The sequence below is a fragment of the Arachis ipaensis genome, chromosome B07 (genome assembly GCF_000816755.2).
Source record: "Arachis ipaensis cultivar K30076 chromosome B07, Araip1.1, whole genome shotgun sequence".
Lineage (NCBI taxonomy): Eukaryota > Viridiplantae > Streptophyta > Magnoliopsida > Fabales > Fabaceae > Arachis > Arachis ipaensis.
This window is the reverse complement of record NC_029791.2, coordinates 113,379,034-113,392,101: the sequence shown is the minus strand read 5'-3', so window position 1 is coordinate 113,392,101 and position 13,068 is coordinate 113,379,034. Positions and strand designations below refer to the sequence as shown.

Below are 13,068 nucleotides of genomic sequence, written 5' to 3'. Positions count from 1 at the left end.
GATTAAAGAGGAGATTTTTTAAAAATTAGAAGGGAGGAGAATGTACATTTATAAAATAGAGGAGAAGGAGTGTCATTTTAACATCTCGCGAGGAGAGTTAAATTTTCTCTTTTTTTTTTTTTGGTAATGGGACATGATTTCTTTTATGTACTTTTGACTTTTCTTCATTGATGACCCTTTTTTTTTCTGGATGAACTAGTTGACATTATGGAAAATAGATTTTTGGTCAAACATTATGAGTCCTTTTGTTGGGCATTTTTGTTAGGAGAATACTTGCTTAGAAGCCAAAAACGAATACTACTTATTTTTTGGTCTTAGAAAGGCCCAACCAATCAGCCCATTTCATTCTTCAAGGGGAAAAACTAAAAAAAATTAACTTTCTACGACTAAAATCAAATTAGAAATCGAAAGCAAAACAATTCTGGATCTCTCTGGAACCTTACGTTAAGATTATGATTTTGATCTCTGCGTTCGAAAGTGTTGCAAAGTGATTGAGGATGGGTGAGAGTAGAATGGAGGAGATGACGCTGCCAGGGTTGTTCGAGAAAGCTCGCAAGATCCACGCCACCGTGACGGAGTCCGGTGGCGCCGACGATGAGACGGTGAGGAAGGGTTGCGAGGCACTCGAGAAGTGCGAGGAGATGGTTAGCAAGCTGGGATTGTTCTCCCCAAACGAGACCAAAGACGATATCTCCACAAACAATCTCAAGTATCTTCTCGTAAGTTCTAACCCTCATTTTCTCCTCTTATTCTTAATTAATTTTATTAATTCATTCATTAGTTAATTGTTCCTGTTTCATTTCATGGATGATGATGAATGCCACTCAAAGTATCAAAAATAGAGAGAGAGAGAGAGAGAGTCGTTGTTTTAGTTTTTGTACGTGATCTTTTTTAGTGTGTTATGTAATAATTCATATTTAGGGCAGTTTTTGTTTTTTTAAATTAATTTCCTGTGAATGATTCACATGACGTGATGCTTCCTCAGGTGCCATTTTATCTTGCTGAGCTGACTGAAAGAATAACGCAGGATGATAGGTTACAGGTTATAAAGGCTTCACAGGCAAAGCTTAAGGTAAGAGCCATTTGAGATTTGATTCGATTTTACTTATGCTCCATGTGTTTGGTGAACTATGGAGTTTGATAACCTTGTCCAAAAGTACAGAAAATATAAATTAATAGCCAATTTCACTTTATTTTGCATAACTCTTGCTAAACCTTTGGTAATGTTTAATTTAATTGAAGCTTTCTGTTTCATTCTGTAGGAATTCATTTCCTTTTGTGAGGCAATGGAGCTGGTTCCAAAAGAGGAGCTAGAATTTTATTCGCAAGGGGTGCCAAAATCTGTTGCTGATCAGAGGGCCAGGAAGGTGTGGTTTTCTTTCGATATTTTCTTTTAAGGGGAAGTGGACATTGGACATGCAAATTTGAGTTAAGAGCATCATATGGGTTTGCAACTAATTTTGTAAATAATTTGTTTCCTTTTGTGAAGATTGCTAGATTTAAGCGCCAGAGAGCTGCAGAGTCAAAGTTGCTGGAAATAAAAGAGCGAAAAGAACGGCGGGGGCGTTCTACTAGAGCAGCTGCACTTTCGACCCCTGTTGAGGCAGGAGAGGAAGAAGTATTGGATGATGATGGGGAAGAAGAAAGGGAGGTATGTTTCTGATCTAGTACTTATATTTTGGAAATACTATGGGGCATGCTTGTGTGAACACTGATTTTTACCTGATTGATTTAAGTTGGTTTAGATAGGCTTTAAATTCAATCTGCTTCTGCTAAGCATTAGTGTTTAGTACTCACTGGAAATACATAAAATGGATTTTGGCCATTTTAAATGCAGAAAGCATCTCATATCCATTTAAAATGGCACTATTACATGTATAGACTATAGTATCACTATATATAGAGCGGAGTCCTGATAGCTTTGAATTATGGAGAATATTTGCTTATTATTGATTTTTTTTTTCTTTGGCAGGCTTGGAATACTACCATATCATTGGCGATTTGCAAGGTTTGCTTCTTATTTATACAGTTTTAATTGCTCAAGCTTTTCTACCTTATTGTGCTAATGTTTATCTTTACACTTCAGGCAATGGATCTGCTGGAAATGTTGAAGAAAGAGGAAGATATGCTGGTTGCTGTAAAGGATAAACAATCCAAGGTAGTAAACTGGCTGGCATGTGTGCAATTGATGAAAAGCTTTAGCTTGTTAGCTGCTATCACTATTTTATAATATAATATTATGCTAGAAAACTTTATTCCTTTATGAAATGTTGTTGGCTTCAAAAATGAAACTTGACAAACTGTTCTATGGTAGTAGAAATCAATACTTAACCATGTTTAGACATGATAGCACATTCACAAGCTAATTTGAAACTTAGGGTTGTATAATGTACATAATTAAGTCTACTGGCATGCTGTATTTCAAAATTGTGATCTTGTTTGCCTTTCTATTTTTGTTTCTCCATTTTTAGGATGGAGATACGGAGTTCTCTAGGGAAGCTCTCGATGAACGTGCCAAGAAAGCAGAAGCTTGGCATCGGGATGCTGCAGTTCGTGTACAGTACACTAAACCGGCACAGCCAATCACATGTGCCACTTTTGCTCAGGATGTTCTGGAAGGAAGAGCTAAGGCTTCACAGGCACATGAACACAAACATCAACCGCTAATATTTGGACCAGCCAGTCTTTTGAACGGAAGCGTAACAACCGAGAGGGAAAGAATGGCTGCTCAGGTCTTCCAACCTAGTCATAGGTACATACATTTTTCACCCCTTTTTAGCATAAATTGTACATTTGACCTGACTAAGCTAATGACTGAAGAGATTGTGAATAAGGAAATATAAATAAAATAAAATAAACAGATTATGGCTGAATGAAAGGAAATAGAGTTGCATTTCCTTGCAGTTTTGTTTTTTGCCTGGAAAGGATACAGGATTAGTAGGACTAGGATACCATCCTTCACCGAGAAGTGGCTTATTGGGTTTTTGCTCATAAACGAATTTATTAGAACGCGATTTAGACTAAACCTTTTTTTTTTCATATTTATTTTGAGATGCTAAGTTGAATATATTTTGTGAAAGGATGCCAACCATGAGCATTGAGGAAGCAGGTCTTAAGGAAATGGAAATAATGAATAAATGGCAAGAGCGAAATGCCAGACTCATGGAAGAAGCCAACTCATCTTGGTACAAAGATAACAGGCCAACAAGGCCAGGAGAAGACGAAGATGAAGATGACGATGCTGCCCAGGAGAAAGCGCGGGCATGGGATGATTGGAAGGATGATAATCCCAGGGGTGCCGGAAACAAGAAACTCACTCCATGCGGCTAAATGAGGAATTGTAGGACAATCACAATCTTTTATTGTAATGAAAATATGAAATCCCATAAATTTTATTCTCTGTTCCCTTAATACCCCCTCACCCCTCTCTTTTTTTGGTGTCGGAATGGATGTGAGTAGTAGATTTATTCGTACCCTGTATTATGTATTAAGATTCTATGTATACCAGGTTCTCTGGACATATATTTTGTGTAGTTTTCACTGTTCAGATTCAATAGACGACGACATAGTGAATGTTATGTGATTATTTTTGGATACAATTTTGTACTTGTATACCATTAACACTGATACAAAGGCAGTTGGATCCCGTGATAGTCAATATACATGGATCCAAAATTCAAGATTCGTGATGGCAACAAATAGGTATGACTTTCTTCGTTTCAGGTCATAAAATTCCAACACTTGGTTGTCAGATTCTCAAAATCAGGTGGATAATAAATATCTATGGCTATTGAACAGTTGGAAACCACTATGCACTCGATATTATCCTTTGAATTTTGATATTGAAATATTAAGGTTTAAAAGGTTACTGCTCAAAGGAAAAGCAACAAAGGGATTTTTCTTATGATCATATATTAAAAAATTAATTGGTGTGCTTAAGGACAACATAAAAAGAACAAATTATATATGGGAAATTGCACCGAATGCTATTAGAATAAAGAATATGAATCCTGCTTTTGAGTTCGCATTCCAATTTCCAAGTATAGATCTTCGATTTTGGAAATTACGAAAATCTTTACGTACATTACACTATAGACACGTCACACATCTATATTGGTATTTGGTAATATAAATTTTTACATACTGCTGCTATGGTATTACGATAGTCCTTCGTATATTTATATATTCATATTCTTTGGAAGTTTTTCTCCCTTTTTTGGGGGTTGCGTGTGTATTTGTTTCGTTTGTTAATGATTAGAAACTAATTTTAGGATTTTTATAAATTTTATTTAAATAAATCCAAAACTCGTTATGAACTTAGAATACATTAAAAATACTCGGTTTGGTTTAGTATAAGTTGTATGGCCAATTCTATGATGAAGAGGCCTTTGTGTGTATAGAATGAAGATGAGTGTATATTTTACCTTAAAAAAAAAATAAAATAAAATGATATATTCTACTTGACAGCTATCTAATTATCTATCTAACAGAAGCATAATTTTCCTCTCAATTTTTTCTTTCCACCATAGCATACACCAAGTTGTATTAGGCAAAAAGAAAAAATAATATTTTATTTCAATATTTTTCCCCTTAATAATTTTATGTTATATAAGTTATCATTGAATAATGGAAATGAAAGAAAGCTCAACTACTAGCGTGGGACCATGGGAAAGAAGAGCAAGAGGTGGAAAAATCTGTTCCATGTCCCCTGAGGTTTGAAAATTCTTAAATATTCTTAAATTTTATTTTATTTGAAAATAAAATTTGATCCCTCATCGATATTGAATGGGTATATTCAAATAATAATGACAATAATGTCTCTTTAAGATTTTCAAATTTATCTTAATCAAGTGAGTTGCACTCATGAGAGTATCTCTTAATTTATTTTATGCTACAAGCCATAATTTAGTTTGATGCTGTATAGCTTTTCATGAACAGGTTCCACCAAATTAAATTGTAAGAGATTCTAGAATCATTGGTAGATGGGGCATGTATCATATTCAGTATTTTACACCTTAATGTATAAGACATTATATTGCTTGAAATTTGCAAACACATACAGAAATGTTTGTTCTTAACTGCAAGACATGCTTTGTCCTACAAGAATAGCTAACACGGTGGCATATTAGATACCACAAGAGTATTATTATTGTTTCAGATTTAAATTTGGTTTTTTCTTGTATTTATTTATACGGATACAATTATTTTTCTAGGGTAATCGTGAATATTAATCTAAGAGCAAGATAACGTGGTCCAGTAGGGAGTTATTTAATTGGGTTGTTTATATTTATTTTGTTATACTAAGCTGCCGAATCATGAAAGTGACCTATTTGTCTAAATGGGTATACCAAGTTGCAAAGCAACCGGTTATTGTCCCTAACTTATGTGCGTACAATACAAAATTAACAAAACAGAAAGATACACTTATGTAACTGATCTCATGCAATGTCTCACATCTATTCTCATTATATCTTGTGTTTAAACTTGAAGTCTATTATAAGTATATTTTTACAACCAACTTGACTTCAGTCGAGTAGTCAACTCACTCGCTTGTTTAAGTAATCGTGGGGAATTTGAGTTGTGATTTGTGTATGTAGTAATTCATTGGCCAATAGCAGACCCGATAGAAATTTGATCTGCAATGAATTAGTCCTTAGTCAGTTAGTCTATTAAGGTTGCGTTTGTTTTCAGGGACGGGACAAGAACACAGAGATATTGTGTCTAGGGACACTGAATTAGTGTATTTTGTGTCCATCTGACAAGATACAGAGACACTAATAAATAATACAACTTATTTTTTATTTTTTATTTCATTATTCTTGTTAATTTTTTGTAATTATATTTTTTTATTATTATATTTTTCTTCTCAATTATTTTAAATAAAAAAAATGAAAATAAATTAGATTTTCATAATTTATTTTAATTTATCATCAAACAGAATATAAAAATACAAAATTTTGTATTAATATCCTTTGTGTCTTATTCTCAATGTCTTGTGTTATCATCTTCTCAAAAATAAACACAGCCTTAAGGTTGAGAGATAGGGTGAGAAACAAAAAAAATTATAGTATATATTACAATTTTTTAACCCATTTTATTGAAATTTGAACCTTGGAAATTTTATGCCGACGCATACTTTTACCTCTTTTTTAAACTTTTATGTGACCTTAATAATTTATGTTAGGATCCAATTAAAACTTGGTTTTTCACGTTGAAACATGACTTGCATTTTATATATAAAAAATGAAGAGTAGTATATTCTAGTGATGATACAGGTAAGCAACTGAAATTATATGGTATTGTATAGCCAAATTGACTCAAAAGATATTTATTATTCTTCTTTTTGGTGATCAGCTTCTCTCTCTTGTCAGTAATGGTGACAAGCTCCCAGGAATCTAGTGCTTTTGCTTGCTAAATGGTTAATGCTTGAGCCACAAAGAAAATAAGAGTGTTGAGTAGTACAAAGGTTGGTGGTAGGAGAAGAAGAAAGGAAATGTAAAAAGAAGAATTAAAGAAGGATCATGTGTGGGGCTAATAGGGCCTGTACAATCACTTAGAACCAGGGAACCAAAACTTAATAGCCTTTTTTTCTTCTCTATTCTTGGTAGAGTGCACCCCACCTGTTCTACAGAATGTGCACGACTACACGTGTTTATAACAATCTTTTCTGCATTTTGTGGACATCTAATATGATTCCCTTCACATCAGTTACATGAGTTTTGCTGTTTGGTGTGACTTGTGGACTTAACTGATCCATTCAAGTACTTTTTCCAGGCCTAGTTGCAGTTTCAGAAGGGGAGAAAATATGTAAGTAAGATCATTCTTGAATCCTGTGTTAAGGAAACTATTGCTTTAGACATACACTAATGTCTCCCATCATTTTCATTAGGCATCTGCTGTTTTTAACTCAATTATTGTACTGTCAAATATGTCTATCATTATTGAATCAATTGGGATCTATCTATGGCCAGAAATCATGTGAGTTTTAATGTAATGTGGGACTCAGTTTCATTAATTATAGTTGTTTTCTTATTGGTTTTTTTCTTTTCACAGTTGCAGAGAGGCAAAGGAGAACCAAAACCCCATTATAGTAATGGCAGAGGATAAGGGATTCTCTGTCTTGGATAATAGATTTGGGTATGACAAGAAGAGTGACACTGATATTATGTATCCTATGTATTTTGGTGTTTCTTGTGCGTTTTTTGCACTCCAAGCACTCACAAAACCACATGTTGAGGTTGAAAAATGGAGTGAAATCCGTGACAGCATACTCCAAGGGAGTGCACAGCTGCTTGGGTTGATTGTGTGGAAGGTTCAGAAAGGGGTTCCGGATGGAGAAGAATATAGGAAGATTCTCTTCAAGCTCAGGAATGCTGAGAGGGAGATTGAGAATCTCAAGAAGATGAGGCATGAGGATGCAAAGGCCAATGAGAAAGTTGTGGGGATCTTTGCTGCACAGGAGCAGAGTTGGTTGCATGAAAGGCGGAAACTTCGGCAGCACATTGGGGCTCTGATGAATGAGCTGAGAGTGTTTGAAAAGAAAAAGGATGAGGCTGTCTCTGAAATGAGCCAGAAATTGAAGGAAATGGAGGATTTGCTGGAGTCCAGGGACAAAGTGATTCAAGAAGGGGAGCAGAAGAGGAAGGAGTTGGAGGAAAATCTTGCAAAGGCTGAAAGGGAAGCAGAAGAATTGAGAGAATCTGTTAAGCTTGAAGCTCAGGAACACTCCTCTGATCTCAGGAAGCACAAAACTGCCTTCATTGAGCTGGTGTCAAACCAACGGCAGCTAGAAGCGGAGCTTGGCCGCGCCATGAAGCAGTTGGAGGCTGCAAAGCAGGAGCTCGGTTCAGTCTTGGAGAAGAAGGAGGAGTCAGAATTGTTGGCCCAAAAATTGTCTATTGAGATTGCAAGGCTACATAAGGATTTGGAGCAGAAAGACAAGATTTTGTCAGCAATGTTGAGGAAATCAAAGCTTGATACAGCGGAGAAGCAAATGCTGTTAAAGGAGGTTAAATTGTCAAAGGCTAGGAGGAAGCATGCTGAGCAAGAATCTGAAAGGTGGAAAGCAGTTTCAGAAGGGAAACATGAGAGACATTCCTTGAAGAGCATGTTGGTGAACTTGAGTTCAAGGATGGATGTTTTCCCTGCTGCTAGAGTTGGGCAGCATAGTTCAACAGGATCATCACAGATTGCACAGGAATCAGATTCTTTTCCACACTTTGCTGATAAATATTTGCCACAAAGAACTGAAGGCTTGTGTAAGATTGAATTCTCCAAACATGTGTTTGTGTTTATTTTGTCCTCTGATTGAACAAAGGCACCATTTGGAGCTGGATGCTTTTACAGAACAAATGAGAATGAAAGATGAGAAGCTAGAGGCGTTTCGCTGGCAGTTGTTGAGAATGGAACTAGAAACAAAGCAGCTTCAGTCACATTTGGAGGGGCTGGTGAAGGATGTTACACAGCTGAGACATGACAAGATGAGATTGGAGACCTTAGTGTTGGAGAGAGAAGATGAACTTGCTTCACTGAAAGAGAAATTTTCCTCACAAATGAGGTCATTCAACTGTATTAGAAATAACAACTCAAATTTGCATCCACAGCCTTCAGAACCAGTGCAACAAGATGCTGTCTGCTCTAAAGTCAAGGTTGTGAAGAGAAAATCAGGTGAGAAAGAACAAGAAATTGTGGAAACTTTGATTGAAGTGGATTGTGAAAAGGAAGTGCACCCTGTGGCACATGATCAATTCAATAATGATGCTAATTCAGTAGTGCAGTCTCAAAACAATGAAATTGAAGTAGAAAAAGATATTTCTATGGAGGGTAGTAGTAGCATTATGCAGAACCAAAGTCCAAATCCTAATCAAATAGAAGTTGATGGTGCTGAAAAGATAGCATCTACCAGCCAGCCATCTAATAAGACAAAACAATCCCCATGGAAGATGGATCTCCATGCTCTTGGTGTTTCTTACAAGATCAAGAGGCTGAAGCAGCAACTTGTTCTTGTCGAAAGGTTGGCCGGAATGCAGGCTAGTGATGAAAAATCAGAAACCAGTGATGAGAGCAAAGGTGGTATGAAGGCATATCTGTCCTTGACTGCTTTGCTAAATAAACAAGTTGGAAGATACCAATCCCTCCAAGAAAAGACTGATGATCTTTGCAAAAGGATGGTAAGCACCATTTCTATGTTAGTTTTATTAGTTTTTGAGTTGTGACACATTAGTCCTATGAAAATATACTCAACATGTCCCAATGAAATTCAAACTATATTCTAGTGTCCAACTTAATATAGCAATGCCATGATGAAGCAATGATAACCATTTGAAATTGGCACCTTAATTTTCAGTATGAGAATGACATATATGCAAGGCGTGGAGACATGAATGGTGGTGCAAGATCAACACTAGAACAGTTTCTAGAGGAGACATTTCAGTTACAAAGGTACATAGTTGCAACAGGACAAAAGCTGATGGAAATCCAATCAAAGATTGATTCTGGGTATGGTGGGGTGGCAGAGGAGATGGAGAAGAGTGCTGGCATTGACATGAAGCGCTTTGCTGACAGCATCAAGAACCTGTTCCAAGAAGTCCAAAGGGGTCTAGAAGTTCGCACATCAAGAATCATTGGTGACCTTGAAGGAACACTTGCTTGTGATGGAATCACATCTTTCAGGAGATAGAATTGGAAAGTTTCACCACCAACACATTTTTTTAACTTAAACATGTTTTTATACATTATTTATCCAATAAGTTTTCTCAGAGCTATAGTAAAAGAAAATATTAGCATACTGTTTAGTGATTACTACAGTTAATAACATCATCAATGTGTATGTGTATATATGCAAATCACACAGTTCTAATGGAATTGAAATTTCAAGGAAGTCATGGACCCACCATTATAAATCAAGGTAAGGTGAGGTAACATGGCTATAGGCAAAAGCTTTTCCACATTGGGGAATGATTTTAATGCATCCATATTAACATGATACATGATATTTTAAAATAATTTAATGGTATGATTTTAATAGATATACACTATGAAGCACGGACACTTCGCTGAGTTATCGTATTCGCGTGTTGGACACATTTCAGATACGACACGTGTGTCTGCTGTGTCCAACCGTGTCTTAATAAAAAATAAAAAATTCTTCTCTAAACACGCTTAGACACACCTAAATATTATCATGTGTCAGCGTGTCCAGTCTTATTATTAACATATATTCTTGAAATAAATTTAGATATAGTATATATTATTATTTATTAAAACCAAAAATATTTTAAATATTTGATATAATTAAAACAAGACATTAAAAATAATTAAAAATTTAATTTATATTTTAATATCAATAAAATATCAAAATATCATTACGATTTATCTAAAAAATACTTTATATTTTATATGTATGCGTGTCTCTGTGTTTTATAAGATTTTAAAATTCGTATGTCGACGTATTCAATATCATATCGTGTCCCGTGTCCGTGCATCATACGATATACATCAAAATTTATATTATAGAATTATCTTATTGTATAATGCATTATTAAGTGTATATTGCTGTATCTGTTAGCATAAGTAAAAGTGGAATGTAAAGAATATAATAATAAGTAGTATAATCTTTATTTGATAAGTTTTATTGGAGTAGTTATATGATTGCTTTAGCTTATAAGCCCTTTTTTGCTTCCATGACCAGTGACCTAAGACTAGACATTGTGGAATCCTTTATCATTTTTTGTTGATCCAATCCATTTCATGTATTGGGTGAATTAATAAGAAAAACTTGATTCGCTAGCAAACACTTTTTTCTTCTTTTTTTTCTTTTGTCCTCCTTAATATTTTCTCTTTTTGCCGCCATTATGGATTAGAAGCTCTACAACCATTCCTTCCAGTTATTTTTTACTTTATATAATATTGACAGTAGTTCTCTCATTTTAAATTAAATATTTTTTAAGTTGTGTATAAGTATTAGGATAATCATTAAGTTTTATTAAAATATAAATAATTAAAATAAAAAGACAAAAATATGCTTAGTATTTTCTAATGTTTGGTGACTAATTTTTAATGCACACGTAGCAGTTTTGATATTTTTATTGAATTACCAAATTCTTTTCCATATTAAAGAATCTTCAAAGGAACATGATAACAAAAATGTGGTTCTGTTACAACTTTGAAAATGCCGCTTTTATGCAATAACTTTAAGAATTAAGAGTAAAAAAGCATTTAGGCTAGTCAATGAGTAATAGCTCAAATGGCATAGTCTCTCCATACTCAATTAAGAGGTTGCGAGTTCCAGTCTCTTTCTTTGATAAAAAAATAAAAAGCATTTAGGCTATGTTTGGTTGGAAGAAAAGAAAGAAATAAAGAAGAAGAAAATAGAAAGAAAAGAAAAGAAAGGAACGAAATTGAGTAGATTTTTATTTTCTTTAGATGTGTTTGGATGGAAGGAAAATAAGAAGAAAAAAAATGTTATAAAAAGACAATTTTATTCTTATATTATAAAATGTATTGAAAAAGTGAAAGAGTAGTATTGGAAGTAGAGAGAGAAACATTAGTTTTCTCTCCATTTTCTTTTCTCTCTAATTTTCCTTCTCAACCAAACAAAGAAAAATAATCATTTTCCTTCACATTTTCTTTCTTTCCTTTTCTTTTCTTCCATTTTCCTCTCAAACAAACATAGTGTTAGTTATCACATGGATATTTTGGTATGCGACTATGTTATATATACTAAAATTAGTTACTAAAGTTAACTATCAGTATAAAATATATGTTGAAATATAAATATACATTGAAAATAAATTAAATCACACATGTATTTTCTAAGCTATAATTTTCTTCTTTCTTTTTGGTTGTGAGTGGCCTAAAGTTATGATAAGATTATGAACTAATGTAGCATATAAATAGACACTAAACCATCTCATTAGGCCTACCTTCCACTTTAATTCCCAAAACAAGACACTAAACCCAACACCACAAAAACACAATGCAAATCCATCTATTCTTAAAACTAACAAGTGGGTTTTTACGTTTTTATCAGTTTGTATCAACCTACCTTTTTTCTTTACTTTTTTTTCCCACGTTTTTCTTTTGATAAATTACTCGATCTTTAGTTAGGTGAATAAACTTTCAGTCATTTTAATTTATTTATTTATTTTTTCACCATATGATGAAGAAATTGGCAATGGTTAATGCATGACTTATTTAAGGGAAAAAATTTTTTCCCTTATCTATCATCTTATCATCATTCTAATAATTTTTTTTCATTGAGTTTGATAAATTATTATTCATAAATAGTGTCAGCTATTGAAATATCTAATTTAATTAGGAGCTCATAGAAGATTATTAGTAGCAGTGAACAAATAAGATTGGTAACTTGATTAGGAAAAGCTAATACTAGTGGACACAAAAGGAAAAAATTAACAAATTATAAATGTTTAACTTTGGAATAATCTCATGAAAAGCATATCATGATGAGAGCAACTAGCAATAAAAATTAACGAATCTCTCTAGCTACTTTCTAATTTCTCACATTGTCGTGTTTATTTAGGATTATACAATATCTTCCACCATGTTCTAAAAGCCGAAAAATAATACTACTAATAAACAATTAAAAGGGGGAAAAAAAGTGCCTAGTATTAGTGCACCAAATTTCCATTATATTATCCTTCACCTTTAATTTTCTTTTTAGTTTTTTGACTGGAGTTTTGTCTAGGACTCTAATTCTCCTTTATATTATTAGGATAAAGACAAGTCTCTTAGTCTTAATAATGTTCATTTATTAATAAGTATTTTCTCTCTCTTTATTTGAATTATTGAAAAAATGACCTCAAAAATAATATCAAAGTACAACCATAACGTATTTCTGAATTCCTTTACAAATATTCGGTGTTTAATCATTTCAAGTCTTTCTTTCAATCATTTATATATCTTTGTTCATTCAGTATTTATCTCATTTTTTTTTTATTTAATTAATCATAAAACCATATGCTTTTTTGGTTGACACTAGCATTCTATCGACTAATTGTAGCTTCTTTTTGCGTCAGCCACGTTTAAAAAGGAAAATCTTTAAGGTGT

At 33.7% G+C, this 13,068-nt stretch overlaps 2 protein-coding genes across 2 annotated transcripts; both read left to right on the top strand.

Moving 5' to 3' along the window:
• On the top strand, window positions 370–3,596 carry LOC107605890 (PP2A regulatory subunit TAP46). Its single transcript, XM_016307828.2, has 8 exons — window positions 370–719; window positions 986–1,072; window positions 1,263–1,367; window positions 1,490–1,651; window positions 1,973–2,008; window positions 2,087–2,158; window positions 2,472–2,752; window positions 3,081–3,596. The coding sequence occupies exons 1-8, from the start codon at window positions 498–500 to the stop codon at window positions 3,328–3,330; spliced, it is 1,215 nt and encodes a 404-aa protein (XP_016163314.1). The 5' UTR covers window positions 370–497; the 3' UTR covers window positions 3,331–3,596.
• On the top strand, window positions 6,048–9,985 carry LOC107605889 (polyamine-modulated factor 1-binding protein 1). The gene is made up of 5 exons (XM_021107929.1): window positions 6,048–6,807; window positions 6,890–6,978; window positions 7,054–8,258; window positions 8,305–9,170; window positions 9,347–9,985. Exons 2-5 carry the CDS (start codon window positions 6,929–6,931, stop codon window positions 9,677–9,679), a joined length of 2,454 nt encoding a protein of 817 aa, XP_020963588.1. The 5' UTR covers window positions 6,048–6,807; window positions 6,890–6,928; the 3' UTR covers window positions 9,680–9,985.